We start from the raw sequence: 14,114 nt of genomic DNA, 5'->3' as shown, positions 1-14,114 counted from the left end.
AGCCCATGATTCTTTCCCAGGACATCTCTTCTGTACTGCAGCCAGGCTGATCCGTCCACATAATAGCACTTGTGGGCTTAAACTGTTAGTGCACCAAATTCTAAATAGATGGACATGGGTCGTTTTCCAGCCTTCTCTCCCATCATGACCCCCTTTCCCTCCTGCAGCCAGCCCTTCTGAGCATCTTTGAGTTCCTAGACTCGGCCATCTCTCTCTCCCTGCTGGGCTCTATTCCCTCTGCCGTAACACTCTCCCTCTCCCTTTCCTTTCCCTGGCTCATTCCTCCTTATTCTTCAAGCCTCAGCTCAGCTGTCACCTCTTCCAGGAAGAATTTCCTCCACCCCAACAGCACCTATGTTAAGGACTCCTCCCATTGCACCCTGTGCCTTCTGTACCCTAACTTGAACCACTGTACAGCCGATTTGCTATCTGTGCCCTGCCACACTAAGCTCCTTGAAGGCAGGGATTACTGCGTTCCCAGCACCTAGCACAGGGTCGGCGTAGGGTAGGAAGTCAATAAATGTTTGTTGAATGAATGGATGATGAATAAATTGTCTCAGGGACTTCATGTGTAGCCTCAGAGCTCAGGAGCCCTATGGCTCACCCAGGCAGATATTCTAACCATTGGTCCTGGGAGGTGACAGAAAAGCAAAGACAGAGAGGGGCTTCCCACAATCTATAAATACGCCCTCCCACATACGCACAGCAGTTTCCTAATGATCACCCCTCCGTATCCCAGAAGGTCCTTGTAAACTTCATCCATCTGAAAGAAACAAGGCAACTGAGCCATTTCCTCACTCAGGGCTGGAGCTGCAGTGGCCCTGTTCCCTGTCTTGGGGGTAGCTCCGGGGTCCCTTCCATGGAACCCAGGTATCAGCCCATAGGAAGAAGGACGGGAAGGCACGGGGTCGCCCTCTCTGCTCAGGATTTGGGCGGGATGGGCTCAAGGATGATCATCTATCTCTCAGAGGATCACCTCTCTGGACTTGGGAAGACAGAGGAGACCTCTGAGCCAAGAAGCTCCAATCAGCCAGTCAGGACGAGACCCTGCTCTCCCTCTCACATCAGACTTCCTTCCTGGGCAGTCGCGTCAAGAGGGGTATAGGGGGTGGGACTGCACCAGGTTGACGCTGTCAGAGGGGGTGACACCAAAATGACTATATATAAAATTTTTGTGCGGTGTGAGCTGTGGCAGCTGGTGCGAGAGATGCTGGCCAGCCTTGGGTTGGGCGTTGGCTCGGGCGGGGTGGTGCAGTTGCAGCAGCGCTTGCGCGGGAAGAGGTGGCCATCTAGAGCCGGGGGCGGGGCAGCCAGCAGGCTGCGTCCCCACTAGGCCAAGGCGGTGGCGCGCAAGCGCTGCAGAGCCTAGAGGTGGCGGGCCGGAGGACACCCGGGGGCTTGGCTGGGTTCTGTATCGTCTGGTATGGGAAGAGGTCTCGGCGGTGGGGGGGGGGTGGGTGGGGAGTGACACCATGACTCATAGTATTGGGAGACACCAACCCTAGTGACGCCACTGTACTGGGGAACCTGGGCTTCCCCTGCTTTACCCGTTCCTTGAAGAGTTTCGTGAAATTCTGGTATGCCTCGGAGGATGCGTTTTCCAGGTCTTTTGTGAAATTCCTGTAAGTCACTTTAAGTAACACACCTACAGTGGCATTGATTATTTCCGGGATGTCTGTGGAAACAGGACACATTTTACATGAGACAGCAACCTCCCAGTCATGTCTTCAGGAATTGGGTACTTCTCTGTTGGTCTCATGGAGGCAGAGGAAGTGGGCAGGAGAGAGGTTGGAAATACAAGAGGCAGGTGAGATCGCTGAGACTTCTGCCCCTTGTCTCTGAGTAACTTGAGGAGCTAGTGGCCGGGATCAAGACAAAGAGAGAGTTTGAGGGCTCCATAAAGCGTTAGGATAGAAATGCCCTGATAAGAGCGGCCGATGAGCTAGTGCAAAGGGCCCTAAAGGAGGAACCAGAAGGGCCATGTTCTAACAGCCATGTGGCCCAGGGGAAAAGTCACATTATCTCCTCTCCTAGTGAAATGAGGGTGTGGTAGTGGGGGTGTGGTAGTGGGCAATCCCTTCTACTGCCATCCTATTTTAGGTGGTTAAGGAGTCTGGGGAAAATTTGCAAGTCTCAAAAAAAGGTCATTACCTATGCTGATGGAGTGTAAGAGGGACTGGCACTGGTAACCAAAGAAGCCTGGTTGACAGATACACTTCAATCCATCCCAGGTGCCGCCATTCTCACAAAGCCCTGTGGAAGGGTAGAATTCACAGTGGTCACCAAGGAAGCCTGAGAGACAAAAGCACTGATTCCCATTCCAGGTCCCATCATCCAGGCATTGCACTGAAGGAAGGAGATGGGACCAGATGATCACACGTCTAGCTGAGCCCCCTCTGCCCCTGCCCCAATTCCCAGGAGATAGTTGGGAAAGGAGGAGGTAAGCTCAGAGAAGGGAAATGTGGAGAGGGACAACAGAGAGTAAGGATACAAAAGATATAAGAGGACAAGTTAAGAAAAAAGAGAGCCTTACATATCAAAAGAGGACAACATCCACCACCAACATGCATGACATACATTGGCTGGCTAGAGAGCTGGACAGGTGGAACAAGAAGACCACAAATAGGTCAAAGCGGATTCAGCTGCTGAGGGAAGAGGAGGGAAAAGGCCCATAGAGCGACATATGAGACTTACTTGGTGTTGTAGTTGGAGAGTGTGTCGTCATCACAGTGGTGTAGGTGCTAGTGAATAAGGGACGGACAGTTGAAGTGGTACTGAGCCCAGGGACTAGAGAATGGCTAGAGTCAGATGAAGTGGAGGACAGAGAAAGAGCAAAACCAGAAGTTGGAATGGCTGAAGAAGAATCAGAGACTGGCCTGGAAGGGAACTCAGGGATAGCCGAAGCTGAAGAAGAAGCACCAGGGACTGTGGTGTGGGAGGTGTCAGATGACACTGTTGTGTTTGATGAAGCTGGACTGGTTTGGAAGATTGTAGATCCTTCATGGAGGGTGGTGGCTGTTTGTTCAGACATAGTTCTCCTAGTAGAAAATGAAGTGGGAGCTGATGAAGATGCAGAACTATGACTGCCTGTGGCAGAGGTGAGGGAAGAAGAAATGGTTGGTTTGGCAGGATCACTGGTGGTGATGAGGAGAGAGGAATCCTCACGCAAGGTGGCAGACACTTGTCCAGAGATGGCTGTGAATGAAGAGGGATGAAGGGGGCTTGGTGAAGATAACGGACGAAGATTTTCTGTGGTGTTGGGGACATCAGATAAATCCACTGAGCTGGAGAAATCAGTAGTAGTTGTGAAGACATTGGATTCCTCAGTGAAGGTCGTGGCAGTAGAGGAAGGCAATAGGCCAGAACTTGATGGAAATATAGGACTGCCACTAGGAGTGGTATAGACGGTATCAACAGAAACTGCTGTTTTCGGCAAATCAGAAATGGTGGTGTGGAGAGCTGATTTTTCTGTAAAAATGGCAGCTGTTTGTCCAGAGACTGAGATGGTGGAAGATGACTGAAAAGGGCTTGATGTAGAAACAGAACTTGCAAAGACAGCAGAGGAGGTGACAGCTGAACCTGTGGGATGTGACAAATCCGATGTGGTTGTGTGGGTAGTGGATGCATCAGGAAGAGAAGTCTTTCGAAAGGTACCAGTAGTGGAAGATAATATGTCTGATATTCGTGGAGATGTAGACATTCCGTTTTCTGAGGTAAAAAAGATGTCAGAAGAAACTGTTGATTCATACGCATCAGAAATGCCAGGTGAGGCAAACGGTTGCTTTGTGAGAGATGTGGCTGTTTGTTCAGAGACTGCAGAGGTAATAGAGACTTCACTGGGGCTTGATTGAAAAGAAGAACTTGCGTTTTCTATGCCATAGAAGGAATCAGGAGAGAAGGTTGGTGACGAACCGTCTCCTGTGGTTATGTAGGAAGTGGAATCATCTGGGAAAGATGTGTTTCCTTTTCCAGAATCACTGGAAGTAGTCAAGGTCTCCCTGGGACCTGACACAGCAGGGCTGGTAGATTCCTCTCCAGGACTTGTAGTAGCGGAAAAAGTCCCAGAGTCCATTGTATGGGAGGGCTCAGTAGGAGCTGATGATTCGGAAGTGTCAGAAATTGCTGTATACCGAACTGACTGCTGTGTAAGAACCGTGGCTGTCGGCTCTGAAACAGCCAAGGTAGAAGAGACTACTGTGGGGCCAGATGGGGATGAAGAACTTGCAGTTTCTGCGCTATAAGAAAGGTCAGTAGCAAGTGTTGGTGTGGAAAAGTTTTTGGTGCTTTTGGAAAATGTGGATCCTTGAGAAAGAGAAGTAGTAATTTCTCCAGAAGGACCAGAAGAGGGAAGAGATTCAACGGGACTTGATTTGCTTTCAGGCACTCCAAGGTCCTTGGTAGAGAAGGTGCTAGATGAATCTGTGGGTTGAGAAGAAAGGAAAACGGGGCCGTGATGTGTAGACGTCTCGGCGAATGTAGTGGCTGTCCGTCCTGAGACGGCTGAGCTAGTAAATGACTCTCCAGGGCTTAAAGGGGATGCTGAACTCTCACTGCCTGCGGTTTGTGAAACAATGGACGAAACCGTTGATACGTAAAATTCAGAAATGGTAGTGTAGACAGTTGGAGCATCTCTGAGAGTTGTGGTTGCTGTTTCAGAATGAGAGGCGCTGGGAGAGAGTCCTAGGAGACTGGATGGGGATAAAGAACTTGCATTTTGTGTGCTGTGGGTAGACTCAGGAGAGAATACTGGTGACGAAACGTCCGTCATGGTTACATAGGAAGTGGATTCTTCTGGGAAAGATGTGTTTCCTTTTCCATAACCACTGGAAGTAGTCAAGGTCTCACTGGGACCTGAGACAGCAGGGCTGGTAGATGCCTCTCCAGGACTTGAAGAAGCTGAAAAAGTTGCAGTATCCGTTGCAGGGGAGGTGTCCGAAGGAGCTGTCGATTGAGAAGTTTCAGAAATAGCTGTATACCGACTTGACTGCTGTGCGGGAGCCGTGGCTGTCAGCTCTGAAAGTGCCGATGTGGGAGAGACTTCAGTGGGGCCGGATGGGGAAGCAGAGCTTCCAGTTTCTGCGCTATGAGAAGAGTCAGTAGCAAGTGTCGGTGGGGAAAAGTCTTTGGTGGTTGTGGAAAAAAGGGATCCTTGAGAAAGAGAAGTAGTGATTTCTCCAGAAGGACTAGTGAAGGGAAGAGATTCACCGGGACTTGGTGTGCTTGCAGGCCTTCCTTCGTCTCCGGTAGAGGAGGTGCTAGATGAATCTGTGGGTTGGGAAGAGAGGAGAACGGGGCTGTTAAGTGTGGACGTCTCGGCGAATGTGATGGCTGTCTGTCCTGCGACAGCTGAGCTGGTAAATGACTCTTCAGGGCTTGCAGGGGATGCTGAACTCTGACTGGCTGTGGTTTGGGAAACAACAGAAGAAACCGTCGATTCGTACAGATCGGCAATGGTAGCGTAGATAGCTGGAGCCTCTGTGAGAGTTGTGGTTGTTGTCTCAGATTCCGAGGTTCTGGGAGAGAGTCCTTTGGGTGTCGCTGGGGAAGAAGAACTTGCATTTTCCGTGGCGTGCTTAGAGTCAGGAGAGAATGTTGGTGATGAACCGTCTGCTGTGGCTGTGTGGGAAGTGGATTCTTCTGGGAAAGATGTGTTTCCGTTTTCATAATCACTGGAAGGACTCAAGGTCTCACTGGGACCTGAGACAGCAGCATTGGTAGATGCCTCTCCAGGACTTGAAGAGGCTCCAAAAGTCTCATTGTCCCTTGTTTGGGAGGTCTCAGAAGGAGCCGTTGATGCGGAAGTGTCATAAATGGCTGTATACCGAGTTGACTGCTGTGTGAGAGCCGTAGCTGTTGACTCTGAAAACTCGGAGGTTGGAGAGACTTCACTGGGGCCGGATGGGGAAGCAGGCCTTGCAGTTTCTGCGCTATAAGAAGAGTCAGTAGCAAGTGTCAGTGTGGAAAAGTCTTTGGTGGTTGTGGAAGAAGTGGGTCCTTGAGAAAGAGAAGTAGTGATTTGTCCAGAGGGACCAGAAGAGGGAAGAGATTCACCGGGACTTGATGTGCTTGCAGACCTTCCATCATCTACAGTAGACGAGGTGCTAGATGAATCTACGGGTTGAGAAGAAAGGAAAACGGGGCCGTGATGTGTAGATGTCTCGGCGAATGTAGTGGCCGTCTGTCTTGAGACAGCTGAGCTGGTAAATGATTCTCCAGGGCTTGCAGGGGATGGTGAACTCTCACTGCCTGTGGTTTGGGAAAGAATAGAAGAAAGCGTTGCCCGGTACAGATCTGAAATGGTGGTATAGACAGTTGGAGCCTCTATGAGAGTTGTGGTTTTTCTTTCAGAATCCGAGGCGCTGGGAGAGAGTCCTTTGGGAGTCGATGGGGAAAAAGAACTTGCATTTTGTGTGCTGTGGGTAGACTCAGGAGACAATGTCGGTGGTGAACCGTCTGCTGTGGTTAAGTAGGAAGTGGATTCTTCTGGGAAAGAGGTGTTTCCTTTTCCCGAATCACTGGAAGTAGTCGCGGTCTCCCTGGGACCTGAGACAGCAGGGTTGGTAAACGCCTCTCCGTGACTTGAAGTAGCTGAAAGAGTCCCAGTGTCGGTTGTATGCGGGGTGTCAGAAGCACCTGTTGATTCCGAAGCGTCGGAAATGGGTGTATACCTAGTTGAATGCTGTGTGAGAGTCGTGGCTATGGGCTCTGAAAGCGTTGAGGTGGGAGAGACTTTACTGGGGCCGAATGCGGAAGCAGGCCTTTCAGTATCTGCACTATAAGGAGAGTCAGCAGCAAGTGTCAGTGTGGAAGAGTCTTTGGTGCTTGTGGAAAAAGGGGATCCTTGAGAAACAGAAGTAGTGATTTCTCCAGAAGGACCAGAAGAGGGAAGAGATTCACCGGGACTTGGTGTGCTTTCAGGCCTTCCATCGTCTTTGGTAGACGAGGTCCTAGACGAGCCTGTGGGTTGAGAAGAAAGGAAAACGGGGCTGTGATGTGTGGACGTCTCGGCGAATGTAGTGGCTGTCCGTCCTGAGACGACTGAGCTGGTAAATGACGCTCCGGAGCTTACAGGGGATGCTGAACTCTCACCTCCAGTGGTTTGGGAAACAACAGAAGAAACCGTTGATATGTACAGATCAGGAACGGTGGTGTAGAGAGTTGGGGCCTCTGTGAGAATCGTGGTTGTTCTTTCAGATTCTGAGGCGCTGGGAGAGAGTCCTTTGGAAGTCGATGGGGAAAACGAACGTGCATTTTGTGTGCTGTGGGTAGACTCAGGAGACAATGTTGGTGACGACCCATCTGCTGTGGTTATGTTTGAAGTGGATTCTTCTGGGAAAGATGTGTTTCCTTTTCCATAACCACTGGAAGTAGTCAAGGTCTCACTGGGACCTGAGACAGCAGGGCTGGTAGATGCCTCTCCAGGACTTGAAGAAGCTGAAAAAGTTGCAGTATCCGTTGCAGGGGAGGTGTCCGAAGGAGCTGTCGATTGAGAAGTTTCAGAAATAGCTGTATACCGACTTGACTGCTGTGCGGGAGCCGTGGCTGTCAGCTCTGAAAGTGCCGATGTGGGAGAGACTTCAGTGGGGCCGGATGGGGAAGCAGAGCTTCCAGTTTCTGCGCTATGAGAAGAGTCAGTAGCAAGTGTCGGTGGGGAAAAGTCTTTGGTGGTTGTGGAAAAAAGGGATCCTTGAGAAAGAGAAGTAGTGATTTCTCCAGAAGGACTAGGGAAGGGAAGAGATTCACCGGGACTTGGTGTGCTTGCAGGCCTTCCTTCGTCTCCGGTAGAGGAGGTGCTAGATGAATCTGTGGGTTGGGAAGAAAGGAGAACGGGGCTGTTAAGTGTGGACGTCTCGGCGAATGTGATGGCTGTCTGTCCTGCGACAGCTGAGCTGGTAAATGACTCTTCAGGGCTTGCAGGGGATGCTGAACTCTGACTGGCTGTGGTTTGGGAAACAACAGAAGAAACCGTCGATTCGTATAGATCGGCAATGGTAGCGTAGATAGCTGGAGCCTCTGTGAGAGTTGTGGTTGTTGTCTCAGATTCCGAGGTTCTGGGAGAGAGTCCTTTGGGTGTCGCTGGGGAAGAAGAACTTGCATTTTCCGTGGCGTGCTTAGAGTCAGGAGAGAATGTTGGTGATGAACCGTCTGCTGTGGCTGTGTGGGAAGTGGATTCTTCTGGGAAAGATGTGTTTCCGTTTTCATAATCACTGGAAGGACTCAAGGTCTCACTGGGACCTGAGACAGCAGCATTGGTAGATGCCTCTCCAGGACTTGAAGAGGCTCCAAAAGTCTCATTGTCCCTTGTTTGGGAGGTCTCAGAAGGAGCCGTTGATGTGGAGGTGTCATAAATGGCTGTATGCCGAGTTGACTGCTGTGTGAGAGCCGTAGCTGTTGACTCTGAAAACTCGGAGGTTGGAGAGACTTCACTGGGGCCGGATGGGGAAGCAGGCCTTGCAGTTTCTGCGCTATAAGAAGAGTCAGTAGCAAGTGTCGGTGTGGAAAAGTCTTTGGTGGTTGTGGAAGAAGTGGGTCCTTGAGAAAGAGAAGTAGTGATTTGTCCAGAGGGACCAGAAGAGGGAAGAGATTCACCGGGACTTGATGTGCTTGCAGACCTTCCATCATCTACGGTAGACGAGGTGCTAGATGAATCTACGGGTTGAGAAGAAAGGAAAACGGGGCCGTGATGTGTAGATGTCTCGGCGAATGTAGTGGCCGTCTGTCTTGAGACAGCTGAGCTGGTAAATGATTCTCCAGGGCTTGCAGGGGATGGTGAACTCTCACTGCCTGTGGTTTGGGAAAGAATAGAAGAAAGCGTTGCCCGGTACAGATCTGAAATGGTGGTATAGACAGTTGGAGCCTCTATGAGAGTTGTGGTTTTTCTTTCAGAATCCGAGGCGCTGGGAGAGAGTCCTTTGGGAGTCGATGGGGAAAAAGAACTTGCATTTTGTGTGCTGTGGGTAGACTCAGGAGACAATGTCGGTGGTGAACCGTCTGCTGTGGTTAAGTAGGAAGTGGATTCTTCTGGGAAAGAGGTGTTTCCTTTTCCCGAATCACTGGAAGTAGTCGCGGTCTCCCTGGGACCTGAGACAGCAGGGTTGGTAAACGCCTCTCCGTGACTTGAAGTAGCTGAAAGAGTCCCAGTGTCGGTTGTATGCGGGGTGTCAGAAGCACCTGTTGATTCCGAAGCGTCGGAAATGGGTGTATACCTAGTTGAATGCTGTGTGAGAGTCGTGGCTATGGGCTCTGAAAGCGTTGAGGTGGGAGAGACTTTACTGGGGCCGAATGCGGAAGCAGGCCTTTCAGTTTCTGCACTATAAGGAGAGTCAGCAGCAAGTGTCAGTGCGGAAGAGTCTTTGGTGCTTGTGGAAAAAGGGGATCCTTGAGAAACAGAAGTAGTGATTTCTCCAGAAGGACCAGAAGAGGGAAGAGATTCACCGGGACTTGGTGTGCTTTCAGGCCTTCCATCGTCTTTGGTAGACGAGGTCCTAGACGAGCCTGTGGGTTGAGAAGAAAGGAAAACGGGGCTGTGATGTGTGGACGTCTCGGCGAATGTAGTGGCTGTCCGTCCTGAGACGACTGAGCTGGTAAATGACGCTCCGGAGCTTACAGGGGATGCTGAACTCTCACCTCCAGTGGTTTGGGAAACAACAGAAGAAACCGTTGATATGTACAGATCAGGAACGGTGGTGTAGAGAGTTGGGGCCTCTGTGAGAATCGTGGTTGTTCTTTCAGATTCTGAGGCGCTGGGAGAGAGTCCTTTGGAAGTCGATGGGGAAAACGAACGTGCATTTTGTGTGCTGTGGGTAGACTCAGGAGACAATGTTGGTGACGACCCATCTGCTGTGGTTATGTTTGAAGTGGATTCTTCTGGGAAAGATGTGTTTCCTTTTCCATAACCACTGGAAGTAGTCAAGGTCTCACTGGGACCTGAGACAGCAGGGCTGGTAGATGCCTCTCCAGGACTTGAAGAAGCTGAAAAAGTTGCAGTATCCGTTGCAGGGGAGGTGTCCGAAGGAGCTGTCGATTGAGAAGTTTCAGAAATAGCTGTATACCGACTTGACTGCTGTGCGGGAGCCGTGGCTGTCAGCTCTGAAAGTGCCGATGTGGGAGAGACTTCAGTGGGGCCGGATGGGGAAGCAGAGCTTCCAGTTTCTGCGCTATGAGAAGAGTCAGTAGCAAGTGTCGGTGGGGAAAAGTCTTTGGTGGTTGTGGAAAAAAGGGATCCTTGAGAAAGAGAAGTAGTGATTTCTCCAGAAGGACTAGGGAAGGGAAGAGATTCACCGGGACTTGGTGTGCTTGCAGGCCTTCCTTCGTCTCCGGTAGAGGAGGTGCTAGATGAATCTGTGGGTTGGGAAGAAAGGAGAACGGGGCTGTTAAGTGTGGACGTCTCGGCGAATGTGATGGCTGTCTGTCCTGCGACAGCTGAGCTGGTAAATGACTCTTCAGGGCTTGCAGGGGATGCTGAACTCTGACTGGCTGTGGTTTGGGAAACAACAGAAGAAACCGTCGATTCGTATAGATCGGCAATGGTAGCGTAGATAGCTGGAGCCTCTGTGAGAGTTGTGGTTGTTGTCTCAGATTCCGAGGTTCTGGGAGAGAGTCCTTTGGGTGTCGCTGGGGAAGAAGAACTTGCATTTTCCGTGGCGTGCTTAGAGTCAGGAGAGAATGTTGGTGATGAACCGTCTGCTGTGGCTGTGTGGGAAGTGGATTCTTCTGGGAAAGATGTGTTTCCGTTTTCATAATCACTGGAAGGACTCAAGGTCTCACTGGGACCTGAGACAGCAGCATTGGTAGATGCCTCTCCAGGACTTGAAGAGGCTCCAAAAGTCTCATTGTCCCTTGTTTGGGAGGTCTCAGAAGGAGCCGTTGATGTGGAGGTGTCATAAATGGCTGTATGCCGAGTTGACTGCTGTGTGAGAGCCGTAGCTGTTGACTCTGAAAACTCGGAGGTTGGAGAGACTTCACTGGGGCCGGATGGGGAAGCAGGCCTTGCAGTTTCTGCGCTATAAGAAGAGTCAGTAGCAAGTGTCGGTGTGGAAAAGTCTTTGGTGGTTGTGGAAGAAGTGGGTCCTTGAGAAAGAGAAGTCGTGATTTGTCCAGAGGGACCAGAAGAGGGAAGAGATTCACCGGGACTTGATGTGCTTGCAGACCTTCCATCATCTACGGTAGACGAGGTGCTAGATGAATCTACGGGTTGAGAAGAAAGGAAAACGGGGCCGTGATGTGTAGATGTCTCGGCGAATGTAGTGGCCGTCTGTCTTGAGACAGCTGAGCTGGTAAATGATTCTCCAGGGCTTGCAGGGGATGGTGAACTCTCACTGCCTGTGGTTTGGGAAAGAATAGAAGAAAGCGTTGCCCGGTACAGATCTGAAATGGTGGTATAGACAGTTGGAGCCTCTATGAGAGTTGTGGTTTTTCTTTCAGAATCCGAGGCGCTGGGAGAGAGTCCTTTGGGAGTCGATGGGGAAAAAGAACTTGCATTTTGTGTGCTGTGGGTAGACTCAGGAGACAATGTCGGTGGTGAACCGTCTGCTGTGGTTAAGTAGGAAGTGGATTCTTCTGGGAAAGAGGTGTTTCCTTTTCCCGAATCACTGGAAGTAGTCGCGGTCTCCCTGGGACCTGAGACAGCAGGGTTGGTAAATGCCTCTCTGTGACTTGAAGTAGCTGAAAGAGTCCCAGTGTCGGTTGTATGCGGGGTGTCAGAAGCACCTGTTGATTCCGAAGCGTCGGAAATGGGTGTATACCTAGTTGAATGCTGTGTGAGAGTCGTGGCTATGGGCTCTGAAAGCGTTGAGGTGGGAGAGACTTTACTGGGGCCGAATGCGGAAGCAGGCCTTTCAGTTTCTGCACTATAAGGAGAGTCAGCAGCAAGTGTCAGTGTGGAAGAGTCTTTGGTGCTTGTGGAAAAAGGGGATCCTTGAGAAACAGAAGTAGTGATTTCTCCAGAAGGACCAGAAGAGGGAAGAGATTCACCGGGACTTGGTGTGCTTTCAGGCCTTCCATCGTCTTTGGTAGACGAGGTGCTAGACGAGCCTGTGGGTTGAGAAGAAAGGAAAACGGGGCTGTGATGTGTGGACGTCTCGGCGAATGTAGTGGCTGTCCGTCCTGCGACGGCTGAGCTGGTAAATGACTCTCCGGAGCTTACAGGGGATGCTGAACTCTCACCTCCAGTGGTTTGGGAAACAACAGAAGAAACCGTTGATATGTACAGATCAGGAACGGTGGTGTAGAGAGTTGGGGCCTCTGTGAGAATCGTGGTTGTTCTTTCAGATTCTGAGGCGCTGGGAGAGAGTCCTTTGGAAGTCGATGGGGAAAACGAACGTGCATTTTGTGTGCTGTGGGTAGACTCAGGAGACAATGTTGGTGACGACCCATCTGCTGTGGTTATGTTTGAAGTGGATTCTTCTGGGAAAGATGTGTTTCCTTTTCCATAACCACTGGAAGTAGTCAAGGTCTCACTGGGACCTGAGACAGCAGGGCTGGTAGATGCCTCTCCAGGACTTGAAGAAGCTGAAAAAGTTGCAGTATCCGTTGCAGGGGAGGTGTCCGAAGGAGCTGTCGATTGAGAAGTTTCAGAAATAGCTGTATACCGACTTGACTGCTGTGCGGGAGCCGTGGCTGTCAGCTCTGAAAGTGCCGATGTGGGAGAGACTTCAGTGGGGCCGGATGGGGAAGCAGGGCTTCCAGTTTCTGCGCTATGAGAAGAGTCAGTAGCAAGTGTCGGTGGGGAAAAGTCTTTGGTGGTTGTGGAAAAAGGGGATCCTTGAGAAAGAGAAGTAGTGATTTCTCCAGAAGGACTAGGGAAGGGAAGAGATTCACCGGGACTTGGTGTGCTTGCAGGCCTTCCTTCGTCTCCGGTAGAGGAGGTGCTAGATGAATCTGTGGGTTGGGAAGAAAGGAGAACGGGGCTGTTAAGTGTGGACGTCTCGGCGAATGTGATGGCTGTCTGTCCTGCGACAGCTGAGCTGGTAAATGACTCTTCAGGGCTTGCAGGGGATGCTGAACTCTGACTGGCTGTGGTTTGGGAAACAGCAGAAGAAACCGTCGATTCGTATGGATCGGCAATGGTAGCGTAGATAGCTGGAGCCTCTGTGAGAGTTGTGGTTGTTGTCTCAGATTCCGAGGTTCTGGGAGAGAGTCCTTTGGGTGTCGCTGGGGAAGAAGAACTTGCATTTTCCGTGGCGTGCTTAGAGTCAGGAGAGAATGTTGGTGATGAACCGTCTGCTGTGGCTGTGTGGGAAGTGGATTCTTCTGGGAAAGATGTGTTTCCGTTTTCATAATCACTGGAAGGACTCAAGGTCTCACTGGGACCTGAGACAGCAGCATTGGTTGATGCCTCTCCAGGACTTGAAGAGGCTCCAAAAGTCTCATTGTCCCTTGTTTGGGAGGTCTCAGAAGGAGCCGTTGATGCGGAAGTGTCATAAATGGCTGTATACCGAGTTGACTGCTGTGTGAGAGCCGTAGCTGTTGACTCTGAAAACTCGGAGGTTGGAGAGACTTCACTGGGGCCGGATGGGGAAGCAGGCCTTGCAGTTTCTGCGCTATAAGAAGAGTCAGTAGCAAGTGTCGGTGTGGAAAAGTCTTTGGTGGTTGTGGAAGAAGTGGGTCCTTGAGAAAGAGAAGTAGTGATTTGTCCAGAGGGACCAGAAGAGGGAAGAGATTCACCGGGACTTGATGTGCTTGCAGACCTTCCATCATCTACGGTAGACGAGGTGCTAGATGAATCTACGGGTTGAGAAGAAAGGAAAACGGGGCCGTGATGTGTAGATGTCTCGGCGAATGTAGTGGCCGTCTGTCTTGAGACAGCTGAGCTGGTAAATGATTCTCCAGGGCTTGCAGGGGATGGTGAACTCTCACTGCCTGTGGTTTGGGAAAGAATAGAAGAAAGCGTTGCCCGGTACAGATCTGAAATGGTGGTATAGACAGTTGGAGCCTCTATGAGAGTTGTGGTTTTTCTTTCAGAATCCGAGGCGCTGGGAGAGAGTCCTTTGGGAGTCGATGGGGAAAAAGAACTTGCATTTTGTGTGCTGTGGGTAGACTCAGGAGACAATGTCGGTGGTGAACCGTCTGCTGTGGTTAAGTAGGAAGTGGATTCTTCTGGGAAAGAGGTGTTT

The 14,114-nt window shown here is 50.8% G+C and overlaps 1 protein-coding gene across 1 annotated transcript in view; it reads right to left on the bottom strand.

The window, feature by feature from the left end:
• The window catches only part of LOC135232894 (mucin-12-like), a 75,241-nt gene that overhangs the window by 4,176 nt on the left and 56,951 nt on the right, over window positions 1-14,114 (bottom strand). Inside the window, exons 2-4 of the mRNA XM_064294812.1 lie at window positions 2,152-2,445; window positions 1,548-1,675; window positions 705-763 (exon numbers count right to left, since the gene is read on the bottom strand). Of these exons, the coding sequence (XP_064150882.1) occupies window positions 705-763; window positions 1,548-1,675; window positions 2,152-2,445 (481 nt within the window). The remainder of the gene's footprint in view (window positions 1-704; window positions 764-1,547; window positions 1,676-2,151; window positions 2,446-14,114) is intronic.

The sequence above is a fragment of the Loxodonta africana genome, chromosome 12, assembly GCF_030014295.1.
Source record: "Loxodonta africana isolate mLoxAfr1 chromosome 12, mLoxAfr1.hap2, whole genome shotgun sequence".
Lineage (NCBI taxonomy): Eukaryota > Metazoa > Chordata > Mammalia > Proboscidea > Elephantidae > Loxodonta > Loxodonta africana.
This window is presented reverse-complemented; position numbering and strand designations above follow the sequence as displayed.